At 38.7% G+C, this 15,337-nt stretch overlaps 1 protein-coding gene across 1 annotated transcript in view; it reads right to left on the reverse strand.

The window, feature by feature from the left end:
- The window catches only part of LOC139696065 (structural maintenance of chromosomes protein 6-like), a 31,562-nt gene extending 16,548 nt beyond the window's left edge, over positions 1–15,014 (reverse strand). Inside the window, exons 1-6 of the mRNA XM_071594681.1 lie at positions 14,623–15,014; positions 14,345–14,500; positions 13,486–13,730; positions 5,515–5,634; positions 1,125–1,255; positions 825–1,028 (exon numbers count right to left, since the gene is read on the reverse strand). Coding sequence (XP_071450782.1) covers positions 825–1,028; positions 1,125–1,255; positions 5,515–5,634; positions 13,486–13,730; positions 14,345–14,500; positions 14,623–14,923 — 1,157 coding nt within the window. The 5' untranslated portion in view covers positions 14,924–15,014. The remainder of the gene's footprint in view (positions 1–824; positions 1,029–1,124; positions 1,256–5,514; positions 5,635–13,485; positions 13,731–14,344; positions 14,501–14,622) is intronic.
- Positions 15,015–15,337: the final 323 nt, after the last annotated feature.

The following is a 15,337-nucleotide window of genomic DNA, read 5'->3' on the forward strand; positions in this document are numbered from 1 at the left end:
CAATAGCACTTAGCATATACACACAGGGAAGGGGGAGAATACAAAGTTGTTTGAAAAGGGGGCGACATGGAGCTCTGAGGGGTGCATTGCACATTAGTCTTAGTATCCTCTTTTGGATTTTAAATACAACATGAGCACAGGGTAATGGGCCCCAAAAAAGAATACTAAAAATTACGTGGGCATAAAACTCACCATAATAGATAGACATAAGCACTTCATTCAGAACTTCATCATGCAATCCCTTTACTACATTATATCTCTCTTCATTTTTCATGCATGAAAACTGTGTTGAGCATCAAAGCATGTACGCAATGGTATTGGAAATGAAATGGATGCCACAGATGACCCACAGAGGAAAACCTGAATCTGCTTCCTCAATTCAGCCACATGCTTACATCGTTAATGTTTGTCAGTGCTGATTCCAGCCGTCACCTGGATGGTGAAACCTTTCTTTGTAGGGCAAAAATGGGCAAAGTACTAGCTTAGAGTGTATGAACGGTAAAAATTCACACACAAATGTTCTCTCATTCAATAGTTCAAATTATCTAGTTGAAATTGATTTTTGGTCGCTCTAAACCCTAATGCCAAGACTTTTGTCAAAATGAAAGAGAAATAAATAAGTGCCATGTCTCACATTCCTCTCTCCAACCACATCATCATTGAACCTTAGGCTCCCACCATGGGCCTGAAGTTGCGTGATTCCCTTCCAAATTACCAAGGCTAATTTGTTGCAACACTAGGTTCCCATAACAATCTGAACACAAAGCTGATGAGAGGTCTAAAATGCTATGAACTCTTAAAAAAACAACTCAATATGTACTCACATGACCTGTAAATCCTCTATCTGCTTACTGATTGACTCCATGTTCTTTTTTAACCTATTACTCTCCTCTTTCCTCAATAATATTTCATCGAGTTTTGATTTCCGTAAATTATTTATTTTCTCACAGGCAACTTTCAATTGATTACATTTTGAGTTCTTATCTTTGCCTTCTACAACCATGGCTTCCGATTGGGTTTCCAGCTCCCTGAAAATGAATCAAGAATAATTACCAATCATAAAAAAAAGGTTTTCTTTACAAGATCATTACTAACCAGGTCAGGAAAGTTTCATGTTCAATTACGTTTTGTTTGCACCAATTGTTATGATCTTCGAGTCTAGTTGAGAAATCTCTTCAGCAATTTGGGCACAGATATTTTCCTGCTCCATTTTTAAACTGTCAATTTTTTTTAGTTTTTCTTCTTCTATTTTTACCTGTGAAAATAACAAGGAGATGGAAAATCAATCTCTGACACTAAAACAATGGAATAAGGTAAATTAGGAATAGAGGAAAAAATATCTTAGTTTTTAGTCCATGCATTTTATATTTGGAAAAACATCTCAATGTGAAAATACAAACTACATGCCCATGTGCAAAAATGTGCCTTTTCATTTCTCTGCAGGAGGAGAAGCCAGAAAATTTGCATAGGAAGAATGATAAAAAAGCAAAGGCTGATTTGTGCTGATCGTTAAATTTATGTCCAAAGGGATTCTCACGGCAAAATTATTTGAAGAGTTCAATAAAGAAACAGGAGGACAGAGTGGAACAAGAAGCATAAAATAATTGGTCTCTGGATTGTAATGAGGAAAGTGTACACTAATATGAAGAAACAATGAAGTGCAGAAATAAACACAGGACTAAATCTTGGGATTGTTTGGTTTTACCATAGAGGAGTAGTTATTTGCATTTAGGCAAATATTTGAGAAATGCTCAGACGTGCGAGAAGGGTATTGTAAATACAATGACTTGAAGGATGCATTTTAACAAAACCTAACCAGGAAAGTTGTGGAAGTTTCTGAGAGAAAAACGAGGGCATAGGAAGTTATTGAAAATGGCATAGCTGAATGGTTTTCACTAAAATAATGTATTTACTGGCACATAGGATGCACTTTTCCCCCTCAAAATGCACCTCAAATATGGGGGGCATCTTTGCACCCCATGCTGCAACCAAAGTTACGAGTTGAAATATTTGTCTAAAACTTCTGGTCTATACTAATACACGTTTCAATATATATTCTATTGCATTTTGTATTTTCACATAGGAGTGTTTTAGAATAAATCATTCCATTATTTTTTTTCAGTAAAAATAATAAAAGCAGGATATATTTTTGGCTTCACTCTAAAGAAGGAGCATCCAAGTAAAATGAGTTTCAATCCACTGACATCATAAGTTATGATACATCCAAAGAGCACGTGCGTATGTTGTTTGATTAGGCAAAATCCGACGAAATCTAGATGCCATTCGGATGTGAATGGCACACTCCCAACCGTAAGGTAAGCTCCCTATGGAGTTATGCCAGCAGTAAATGTGCATTCTTCAATACTATATGAGTTTTAGTAAAGAACTATCAGCCATATGTGAATTAAATCGATGAGTTAATCATTCAAAATTTCACAGGGGACGAGGAATTTAACCAGAATGGCCATGAGCCTATTGTGCAAGTCCACTTGTGGGTAATCACAATTATTGCATTCGCGTGCATCAAAGAAAATATCAAAACAGCAGAGTAGAACTTCTTTTTCAAATATTGAAATGCATTTTTAAACAAAATATTTTTCACACATCGTCAAAGTTCCAAAGATACTGCGGGAGATGCCGCAACAGTAACTTTTAACGGAGTCATCCGCTAATGTGCATTTCAATGCAACTATTTCAGGGTGTAAAAATCCTTGACTGGGATTCGAACCCAGATCCCTCAATATCCTTGTCGTCGTCGAAATTTCATCACAACATCTTGTTCCCTTAAAAGCCCCAAAATTTCAGAGTTTAAGAGGACGCCTCGGTAGCTTAAGTGGCTAAAGCACTCGACCGGATATTGAAGGATCTGGTTTCGAATCCCAGTCAAGGCGAATGATTTTTACACTCTGAAATTGTTGCATTGATCATCAAAGTTATTTTTATGCTGAGATTTCATGGCAGAGCATGACTGAAAAACAACGCAAATTCAGCTATGTTGTTGCATTTAAACTACAAGCAATTATGCACGCCAAAGAGCATGGAAACAGCAGCATAGAGGAATTTAGAATAACAGCCAACCGAATAGATAAGACCTTGGTTGTATCAGTTAGAAAGCTTGACATTAAGAGAAACTACACAAAAGCCATGCATAGTAAACACAACCTGTGACATGGAATTGCAAATTGGCCCAAGAATAATTAAAAATTTTGATATTAGACCACAGAAGTCGAGATGTTCAGGTACCACAAAAACGACTGTCGAACAAGCGAGAGTGATTGCTACTAACAGAGACATCACTGAATTTACAGGATTAACATTATGGTGGTCCAGATTCAGGGATAGAAATAACTTACATACAAAGACTATAGCTAAAATAGGACAAAAGATGCTTATAGAAGATGATTGCAAGAAAAAGAGAAAATTTCAAACTTTCATAAATAGGAAACAAAGATGAGATACCACTGATATTCGATATACCCTCAAACATAACTTTGATTTTGAATGTGCAAAAGGTGTAATTTTTAATACTAGGGGGTTTAAACATACACATTACACAGTGCCCAGCAGTTATGGTGGAATGCAAATTTAACACCTGATTTGATTTTCAAAAGGAAAATCTTGACCAAAACTGCCTTAAGGTTTGTGCACTTCTATCCTAAACGAATTGCATGGATGGATGAAAAAGGGATGAGTTGTCGATAGGATAATGTGTGGTCTAGCTAACTTGAAACTTGGCTTGCTAGAGTGGGGTCAATTTCAGAGTCAAATAACAGAAGCTGTGAAAAAGAACCAACCAACTGAAAATTCAAATAGCAGTAATTCAAGGTGGCCAAATGAGCCAGCTTCAACTTTAGACGCTTGCATTGATAAACCATATAAAGGATTGATGAAGGTAAGAAAAGGAACAGTTGGATGCAGTCCACAGATTTTAAAGTGACGCCTTCAGGAAGGATGAAGATACCCAGCATTTCACAGATTTGTGAATGGGCCAAATGGGACGTTACCCCGCCGACCCCGGTGGCGGCGGGGTAACATCCTCGTCTGCCATTCCAAGGGTCGCGGGTTCGATTCCCGCCTGGGTGAGTTTTTCTCCACCTAGGGCTTGGGTGTTTGTAAATGTGATCACTGTTATCGTTGTTAATAGTTCGATGTGAAGGCCAGAATGCGCTGTTTTCGGACTTATACTGAATAAATAAATAAATAAATAAATAAAATAAAACTTCACGGAATGCCATGAAACCTGAGACAGAATCAATCGAAAGATTTGCAATTAATAATGCACTTGATGGTCGACAATTGGACACACAAAGACTGCTTCTGAGGAAGAGGCTTAAAGTGATTCTTCATTTAGCTACGGAGATGGAAGTTCTAGGTTTTCAGATTGGCAATGAAAATGTGGCACCAAGCTACAATGTTCCCTAAATACATTTTTAACAACATAAATAACTACGAAATTATGTATAATAAATCATTATTAATATTAATCATGAAAAATGTATAATTTTTTCTTAAAAATGTCTATAAAAAGGGAATAACGTTTCATACACCAGTGCATCCTATGCGTCAGAATATATGGTATCATATGAAAACAGTCCCTCCTCATAGACTACAATCTTGGCATGGTTGAAGAGTTGATGCATTCTAATGATCCCCAGTCGTGCCGGCAGGTGCAATGATAATTGTCCCTCATAGGATAATCCGTGCCAGTTAGATTGGAGGGTAGGAGCCAGAAAAAAGGTAGTCCCCGTGGCATCTGCACCTCAAAGAGGCAGCTGACCCCAGTGGTGTAGCTACTGAGTTATGGTGTCACGCTAAACACACTACTGAGGAAGGCAACGGGAAACCACCTCAAATATTCAGCCCATGACTTCATGACGCACACAATTATGAATATGGACCCATGGGGCTCAGCCAGCCAGGCCATTTCACACACCGAGCAGTGGGAGGGGCAATGTTTCTCAGGTCATTATCTTACGAAATCCTTGCAACAATAAATTGACAGCAGAACACAGAAAAGGTCAAGACCAGTCAGAACGGGGATTGTTAGGACAATGCCGAGGACAGTGAAATTATAAAATATGGAGCATTAATGGAGACAGAGAAAATAGATATTTTTAGTGCTATGTAACATCATAAGTAAAAGTAAAGAGTAATAGCAGCATAGGATAAGAGGGCCAACAAGGGGTGGCAGTACTATTAATCAATTGGGAGCTTGTGGTAGTAGTTTGAAATAAAGCATGGTGCGAAAATTTTGGTGAAAAAAAAGGTGTGAAAGATGGCAAAGTAGAGGCAGAGATTGATGCAAGGCTGCAGGAAGTGAGTGTCAGTAATAAGCAAAGCACAACAAATAGTGCTTTCATCACAATTATGATTAATCAATCATCCGACGATGGACAAGCACAAAAGGAATGTGAGGACTGAGTAAGACAATAAAATCATTGCCCTCAAGCACAACCAAAAATACTTTCAGAATTGTAACCACCCAGTATGAGAAATTTTAATGTACACACTTACCTTTGCCCAAACATATTCATTTTGAGCAGCTTCCAGAAGATCCTTTGTTTTTTCTACCGACTGCAAACGTTTGAGACTTTTCTCCACTTTGCTTTTTTCTTCCCTCCATGCATTCAACCTCTACAATCGAAAAAAGTTTATTAATAATAATGCATTTAACACCAGATTTATCAATGTATAACAATTACCGCATTTTCCCATCGATAAGCACAACCAGAACTTTGTAGTTATCATGAATTTGTATAGATACTGTGTGCCCAGGGCTTCATAGTTCTCTTGAACGTGTATATGTGCCGCGGATCTGTATATACATATATATGCGCTTAAACATTATATACACACATAAAAATTATATATTGTGTGTAATAATACATCTACGTCCATACACTAATAGATGGTTACAACCAATGAATAAATGAAATCATAATTGCCTGTGGCGATGTCTACCGTAAGTATGTAGAAGATTAGAGCCAGGTGATTGTAATTTACTGCAAACAACAGAAGGATCAAAAAATAAACAATATTTACAAGCCAACGCAATATGCCACCTTATTGCTTTTTTGCTATGATTTGTACGTCAAAACGAGACATAGGTTTGCGTTTAGCAAACCAAATATAATAGAAATAAGAGAATTAAATAGAATTTTTTCATTTTGTTTGCTTTAATTTGCTTTGTTAGCAATGGTGCTCAGCTGTTCTAGACACCCTCCAAGTTCTATGAAAGTGCTGCCTGCATGGTGATTGTTTCAAACATGAATCGAGTTAAACTTTTGTAATTTAGAAGTTTCTCAAGAAAATTACCCATGGCGAAGGAAATCCTATACAGTGCCGTTTAAGCTAGAAGTCATCAATTTTGTAAAGGAAAGAGGAAATAGTGAGGCTGCCAGGATTTATCCATTAATAAATCTTTTAAGTCAAAGTTACGTTCTAGTTGGGAAAAGTGGATGATGTCTGGTATGGAAGACTACACAGAATCGGGAAGGATTGAATGAGTGTCTTGTGAAGAAATAAGTAAGCCGGTGGATCCGGGAACTTTGGAAGGGTGTGAGAGTGACTAGTGTAAAAAATGGATATGAAAAAGCTTTAGGCAATATTTCAACCCCAGGGCTAGAAGATGAGGAAGAGTTGACTCCGGAGAGAGTGAACTCCTGGTGATTTGCCTGAAGAGATAATAAATGCACTTAATTCATTTAATTGTGATTCAGGTGACAAACTTCTTGGATTCGTGTGTTCTACCTATCCTATCATTTATTTATACATACGTACGTGTATATAATACAACATACTCTCAGTATACGTTAAGTTCTATGCATTAGAATAAAGAAGTACTATGCATTAGATTAAATGAAGTATATAAATTAAATGTTTCTTCTTTTTCCCATGGATTTATGAGATGATATAACTGTAAAAGTAGCAGATCTGTATAAAATAGAATGCAATTAGAAAGGCATGTTTCCACACTAAATTATTTTTGTGAGACTCTCCTTTAAACAATTGTGTACATAGGTAGGTAAATGTTTGGATTTTTTCAATTTTCATTACATAACGAGCATCCTCATTTTTTTTTATCCTCTGAACATTTTTGTATAGATATCACGTGCATTATTGATGTGAAAATACGGCAGTAAGAAATATATTTTTTAGTATAATGCTTGATGTAATACTGTTTATACTAGGAACATTAGTATAAATGGAAAGGAATAACTGAACTTCTTACGGCCTCTTTTTAGACTAACTATATAAAATAATTCTTCCTTGAGTAGTAGTAGTATTTTTGTTTATGGGGTGCATCGACGGCTGAGGTCATTTTGCACCACGTCGAAACTTTTAAAAACCACAGTTAAGGTTTAATAAATAAATAAATAAATAATTAAATAAATAGATAAATATTAAAAACAAATGACATCGACAAGAATAAAAATACCACGGCTAAAGTTGCCTCATTAGGCCAGTTTCCTTTAAAAATAATAAAACCTTGCTTAAAGAGTTGGGGTCATCTCCTAATGTTTGTTTCAAATCTCCCCTTACATGAAACTTTTCTCTAGCCCTTATATATTTTTCCATTGAGGGTTTTTCACACCACTGTCAGAGTAAAAATGGAGGGGAAAAATTGAGATGATAGCTGTGATTAAGGGGGAAGTTAATCCCTAGCCAGTGATTGGACACGCATTCAAAATAGTAGGACGTTTGCATTTACACAGGAGTGGTTTTTTCCCAAATAGGTTTACAGGGAAATTAATCCTATTGCCAGGGACCGTATTGGGGAACTTAGAAATGCACAAACAGTCACACTGGTTAGCCTAAAATGATTTACGGGGAATGTTTATCTCCCCAGAGACCAGCTGTGGGTTACCGAAAGCACTTACGCGTTAACTAGGAAGAGACCGAATAGGTTTGCGAAGAAATTAATCCAGAAACCAGGGACCCACTTTGGCGGAATAATGCATACACACACACACTCAATCAGGTATTACAGCAAAGCAACGCCAACACTTGGGAATATGAAGTGGACAAAATACAGGATGGCCTGATGGCGTTGCAAAAAACCAAAAATGGTATGAAATAAATCCCTTTAGCCAAAGGAAAGAAATATGGAAAATAAAGGAGAAAGGTAAACAATCCTGCAAAAACTAGGGAAACATTACGGTGTGAAAAGCTGATACCCATGTTTCAACCACTTTTCAGGGCTCGGAAGGAGAAAAACCATCACAACAGAAGGTTAAAGTGGTTTTTCTTACCCAAATATGGTCCCTGGCAATTGGATTAATTTCTTTGTACACCTCTTCAGGAAATAAGCCCCTCCCTCCCTGTGTAAAAGTTATATTATTTTGAATATGTGTGTGATCACTGATGATGGATCAACTTTCCCCTTGGATCACCAAACCAATCTCAATTTCCCCCTCTTGTTTTATTTTTCGAGGGGGGCAAAAATCCCTTAATAGTATACACAGTATAAAGTTATGCATGCATATTTACGTGAATATTGGCAACAAAACCATGCACATTCATCCACATGGTGAACATAGCTTCTAACAAGTGGCTTCAGATTAAAACATATGTTTTCGCAATAATTAATGCATGAGTATTTTGCATTGAATACAAAAATGAATGTCAATCCATTGGTATGAATTGGCAAACTGTTAATGACCACCAAATGGACAAAGCCCAAGAAATAAGTGCAACCATTGCGTTGAGAGCAAATATTGAAAATAGTCCTTTGTTAATTGCCTTTTTCTTCGGCTGCATGCGTTCACTAAGTCAACGGGAAAAAATGGAACAACAAATTATTTTGGGTTTTTTTTTCTTATTTCAATACAAATATAATCTCCTTTTACCTCAATAGATTTATTCCAGTGTTTCTCTGTCTCTTTAAGACAAAAAGAAGGACCTTGGAAGGTCCGTAAAATAGGCATCTGCATTGTCCATGCCCTCCTTGTTCAACATAAATTATTTTCTGCTGAACCATTTTCATGTTTGGAAATAAAAGAAAGTCCCTGGAGGCCGATTCTGGTGTATACTGTGGATGTTGTAATAATTAGAACTTAAATTCCATAATTTTCTCCGTCGAAACTCCAAGAGTTGTCATGCACATGCACTGCCTTGATAGAAGAGAATTTATTCCTTTGCAAATGAGGACCTTTTCCTTGATTTCTCTACTCACCTGATGCAATAGCAATGCATAATACTCTCAGCTTACTGTTTGCACTTCGGCAAGTGATCTACATAGATGATGCCACGAGTAATCTATATAGATGATTCCAAAAAACCATGGCCATCACCCAGTTGGCCGCTTTCACTATCTTCGCCTTCTCCTGAGCTAGATCGCCCTTAGAAACCCACAATTTGGACTGTTCCGCTGTCTCTGGAATATGGCATTTTATGCATCCATGCTCCATCCAAAGTTAGGGGTCGACACAGATGCTCGCCAGGATAACGATGGAAAGGCCTCCAAACCAGCCTCTCAATCAACCACACACTTGCATTTATTTTTCACTGAGAACAAAGAGAGCACCCATCTTACGGGGATTTTATTTACAGCCAATTTTTCGTGCAACATTGAAATCGATGCACACAGTGATATTCCTGTGGCCTCAACTATTTCGCAACTGTTGATTCTTCGATCACTCAAAACTATATCATGGATTCTGTGAATCAATTTGGATGAAATCACTTCCACTGGACATCCAGAATGTTGTTCATTATTTGGGCGTTTAGGGGTTGGAGGCACTCATTGCAGCAGGGCTGTTCTTTTACCTCCGCAAAGAGGTACGAATGAGTGAGGGCAGAGTGCCCTATTCTCAGGCACGTAATCATGACCTCTTCCCTCCGAATGTTCCAGATGGAAGAGGACCATGGTGAAACGACCGATTTTGTTGCCCTGAGTTTATTATTTTCCAAAGACCGCCAAGCCTCCTTCCACTGATGCAGAACCGAATTCCACAAAGCAGCCTTTGCATCCTGCATGGGAACCAAGGTGGAGTCGGTCTGGGGTTTGCGCAGGGCTTCCTTTGCTGCCTGGTCAGCTTTTTCGTTACCTCTTATTCCAACGTGGCCAGGAGTCCATATAAAAGACCCTGTTCCCCTTTCTCTGAAGGGACAACAGGGTATAATGGATCTCCTGGACTATCGGGTGCACAGGTGCAAAGACCGATAAAGATTTTAGGGCGCTCAACGAGTCTGTGCAGATGAGGAAAGAGCCATTGCTTTCTTTTATTTCTCCTAGGGCCGTCCTTATGGCCGACAGCTCGGCTGTGAATATACTGCCAGATGTGTGCAGTTTTTTCCTCACAACTCCATGGCAGTGGGACACGGCCGCATAGGCACATGCAGATTCTGACTTTGACCCTTCGGTGTAGACGGGGACAAAGTCAGAAGGCGAGCCGAGGACGGAATTGAAGAGCTGCTGGTATTCCGAATCGGTCGTCTTAGCTTTGCGGTGTGCATGGGCAATGGATTTATTATCCGGCTCTGGCGTTAACCAAGGCGGATACTTAGCGTATGAGACGGGGCGAAATATAAAATTTACCTCATGAATAAAATCATTAAAACGAACGGGGAGGGGCCTAGTTGCCCTTCTCCGCCTGTTAAATAAGTCTAAAAACCATTGGTTAAAAACTATGTTAAAACAAGGGTGGTTGGTCTCTGATAAAACTTTACAGGCATAGTTACCCATTAAAATCATCCTGCGGGTTTCCAATGGAGGCTCCCCTGCATCTGCAAGTAAGCTTGGGACTGGGCTTGTTCTAAATGCCCCGGTGGCCAACCGTATCCCGGCATTGTGGACACATGTAACTGGTTTCAAGTAAGACTCTCGTCCTGAGGAATACACTATGGAACCATAGTGCAGTTTGGATCGCACCAAGCCTCTGTACAATAGAAGCATGGTGGTGCGGTCTGCTCACCATGTGGAGTGAGTTAAAAACTTTAAAACGTTGAGGGTTTGGTGACACCTCTCGCGTAACACGCGGATATGCTCCCGCCACTTCAGCTTTTGGTCCAGGATCATGCCGAGAAAGCGGACGTACTCCACAAATGGGAGAATCCTACCCAACAGGGTTAGGGTCGGCGTAATGTGGTAACCGCGAAGACGGTGAAAATGCACGCATTTTGTTTTCTCCATGGAGAAACGAAATCCATTCTTTCGCGACCACTCTCCCAGTTTGTTTGGAGCCACCTGGGCTTGCCTGGAAGCGTTTGTCAGTCGTGTCGACCGGCAGAATATGGCTAGGTCGTCCACATAGAGCGATGCCATCACCATTGATGCATTCCACCACGTCGTTGATGGCAATGGCAAATAACGTCACGCTCAGCACTGATCCCTGGGGTACCCCGTTCTACTGTGTAAAAGATCGGGATAAGTGCTTCCCAGTCCTTACTTTAAAAAGGTGGGGGGTTAAAAAATTTCAGATAAATAGGGCCATGTTGCCTCTAAATCCCCACTTGTGCAACGTGTTGAGGATTCTCCATCGCCACACACTATCATAGGCCTTCTCCAGGTCAAAGAAGACTGCTATGACGTGTTGACGCTGGAGAAAGGCTTCCTGGATGAAGTTCTCAGTGCGCACCAGATGATCTGTCGTGGACCTCCCACGCCGAAAGCCACACTGAGCATCAGAGAGCAGGTGTCGACTCTCCAAGCACCAAATCAGACGTCGGTTTACCATCCGTTCCATCACCTTGCACAAGCAGCTGGTGAGAGATATGGGACGGTAGTTATTTGGGTCATTTTTGCCCTTGCCCTGTTTCGAAATTGGTATCACGATGGACTCTCGCCAGACATTTGGAACCCTACCCTCGTTCCAAAGTTGGTTGAGGGTATTTAGGACCACCCCAATCGCAGTTTCCGGAATGTTCCGGAGAAAAGCGTTGTGGATTTCGTCCGCACCTGGCGAGGTGTTTTGGGAGTCTTCGATGGCGGATTTAAGCTCCCAGGGCGTGAAAGGCTCATTGTAATATTCAGATGTAGGACCTGCACCAAAATTGAGAGGGACTCTCTCGCATCGCCTCTTCATGTTCGCAAAGTCTGCGGCATAGCCCTCGTCACTGCTATTGGCCGCGAACTGACTGGCAAATATGTTGCTTATTTCGGCAGGTGAATTAACCGCCCGGCCAGCAACAAGCAATGGCGAGATGACAAATGAGCCCTTGGACCCGGAGATTTCCTTAACTTGGTCCCATACCTGACCAAGTGGCGTGCGATGGTTGATGGTAGAGACGAATTCTATCCAGGAAGCCCTCTTGGCCTCCTTGACGGCCCTTCGAGCTCGCGCTCTCAGGCGGCGGTACGATTCCAGATTAGTTGCCGTGGGATATTTTTTAAAAATATTCAACGCTTTTTTCTTCGCCCGGATCAACTCAACTTTAAGGCAGCCCTATGACACAGGCACTTCTAAACTCCCCTGCACCCTCCAAGTTACAATGTAGATCTTAAATTTGTCCTAATACATATTAAAAATTATCACATCTAATACACACATGATAATTTTTGATTTTAAATAGTGTGAATAGGATTAACCTAGTGGGTTTGTCATTCCTGTAAAACTTTTCTTGTCTTTCTAAGAGGTTAGGGAAAGTATAGATGTATGTAACAATACCAAAGTAGCTGCGCTTTGATGAGGCGGATGAGATGAGCTAAATGGATTTGGTCCATCATTGGAGTGCAGGCGTCCAGTTATAAATGTCAATTTATAAGCTATCATTTACAATTTCTGGAGGCTCGAACCATTTCTTAATGACTTGTGAATTTTCTAGTATTTTAAGGTCTATTAAGTGTTTATAAAAACTCCCACTGAGTTTCATGGATTCTTTCCATAAAAATTTGCTTTTAACCTCTAAAAGCTTTAGTTTTTTTCTTTTACCATTAATGACATCAAATTTCATGAATACCGAGGTTGAACTTCTAATAATCAATGGTACTTTTTCCGAGGCAAATGGGAAAAAAGGCCTAATATAAATGAAAATTCAGTATTATTTTAACCTTCATTATCATTTTGAGTCAATTCTCTTGTATGATTGCACCTTTCCCATGGAATTTCATGGTTTCATCAATTCCCACTACTATCTCTTTTTAAATATACCACATTCATCTCTAGATTTTTAGATCTTCTCCTTATGATGAATGATGTTATATTGTAATATTTCAGATACGATAATTTTATTTCATAAATTAAAGAAATTAACACACATAATTATTATATGAATTGATAGAATGAAAACTTAGTAAATTACTATAGTCAGACAATGCCAAGCAATTTTATATGGCCTACAAATCCAATATTTAATGAAATATATGATTTATATCAGTTAATAATAAATCTAATGATATCATGACACTGAAAAATTGTATGCATCCCAATGATCAGCATTGCCAAGGGCCGACTTGATACGGGCCAGCATTTGCACAGGTTACATGTTTTATTAATTAAATACATTTCTACTTCTAAAACTGGAATAATTGAAAAATGTATTTACCTTCTGTCTATAACTCTGGGTAATACGGGTAGCAGAAAGAGTTTCAGAAACCTTCTTGTAAATAGCTAGGATGGACTCCAGTCTGGTAGCCTTAAGAAAAAATGCATACTTGTCAGAAGGTTTTGTATTATGCAAGAAATTCCTTGCGGTATCTTGAGTAAGGATAGCCACTGGATTGTCCATTTGCAAATTCAAGTGCATTAGCATTCGCACCAAGTCTTCATGCTTACTAGACACAAGGCTTCCTGCAGTTAGAAAAAGTAAAACGGTGAATCAAATATTTATTCTCTTTCAATAAAATTTCTCATCTATTTTCAGGAATAATAAAGTAAATAGCCACCGATTGATTCATAATCATTGACCAGTTAAAACCCTGGGCATATCGGCCTTTACTCAGGAATCACTAAACCTGATACATGTTTTACTTCACAAAGGAGGAAACTGAAGCAGTAGAAGATTCATTTACATCTACTTACTTTGCTGCTTCTAATATCCCTTACTGCACACTTGTCCTCCAAAATTTTAATAAATTTGTTTGTTATTTTCTTTGAAGCACTATTTCGGTTCAAGTCGAAAATTCAGTTCCAGATTGAAAAACTTACATCAAATAAATGGAACTAAAACTTCCAAAACATGGCATTCTAGGGTAAATTATTTCACGTGCTTATCCTTATTGCTTGATTAAACTCAAAATCATAAGGTGGTAATTTCAAAGTCGAATCGTCGCGTTATCCTCAAAACCTATCTTTTAGTTATCTCTATTTTTGGATGTCGGCTCCTATATTTATGTAATGGCTTTTTTTCTTACCTGACTATATATTAATTCAATATCAAAACATGTCTTACAGTTCGAACTCACCGTCAGCTGACATTAGTTTATATTGACTGCTAGTTGGTCCAATTGTTCTTTGAACTGTAATTTCATCACCATATATTTCCGGTTGGAATGCTTTGAAACCATTATTGTTGAGTGTTATCTTGATAACAGCACTATGCTCGCCGGTTTTAATGAATTCTGTACGATGAAAGTTAAAGAAATTGCATACACTAGCATTATGAAATACATATATTATAGGTTTGCACTCTCACCAACCCGGGTTTACTCGACATACAAGCAAAAGAGTAAAATATAGTTACCTTTCAAGGAATAGCCTCTACTGGTGTCGCTTGCCTTTCCACCGAGTCCAATAACCAATGCGGACAAAATAGCACTTTTACCTGTGCCATTTCTGCCACAGATAAAATTAATACCCAGGGGAAACTGGATCTTCAAATGATCATGGCACATAAAGTTGATTAGTACAACACATTTTATTGTTCCAGCAGACCCGTCATTGCACTGACTGCCGCCGTTACTGCTACAGACTCCTGAATCTTTGAACCTTTTACTATCAGAAAGAGCACCGCGCGATCTTTTTTTCTCACTTTTCTCCATCATTGAACAATGTAATGAACCAGCAAAAGTAGAGATTAGCTAATTTTCATCTATTAAAACATTCTCCCGCCATTTCGTAATACACTCGCGATACAAAAATGTCATATTAACAGCGGTGATATGTTGAACTAAACATATGAAAACAGCTGAGCACTGACCCGTCTTTCGTATCGCGTTCAGTAGCGACGGAAGCGCTTCGTCTTATTGCCGGCTATTTTGAAAACTAAGTGGAACGTGGCGGGGTATTCAAAATATCTTTATTTTACAGTTCTCCTTTCTCGTATAATGTGTTAATTTTTTCTATTTCAAGACTTTATATCAGCTTGATAATTATTTCCTTCGATCATAGAATACCGGGAATAACCTTTATGGATTTGGAAGATTCCTTAAATTAAAAAGGATTTGTTGTAATGAGCA

Source organism: Hetaerina americana, unplaced genomic scaffold (genome assembly GCF_022747635.1).
Source record: "Hetaerina americana unplaced genomic scaffold, ioHetAmer1.1.p SCAF_67, whole genome shotgun sequence".
In the NCBI taxonomy this organism is placed as follows: Eukaryota; Metazoa; Arthropoda; class Insecta; order Odonata; family Calopterygidae; genus Hetaerina; species Hetaerina americana.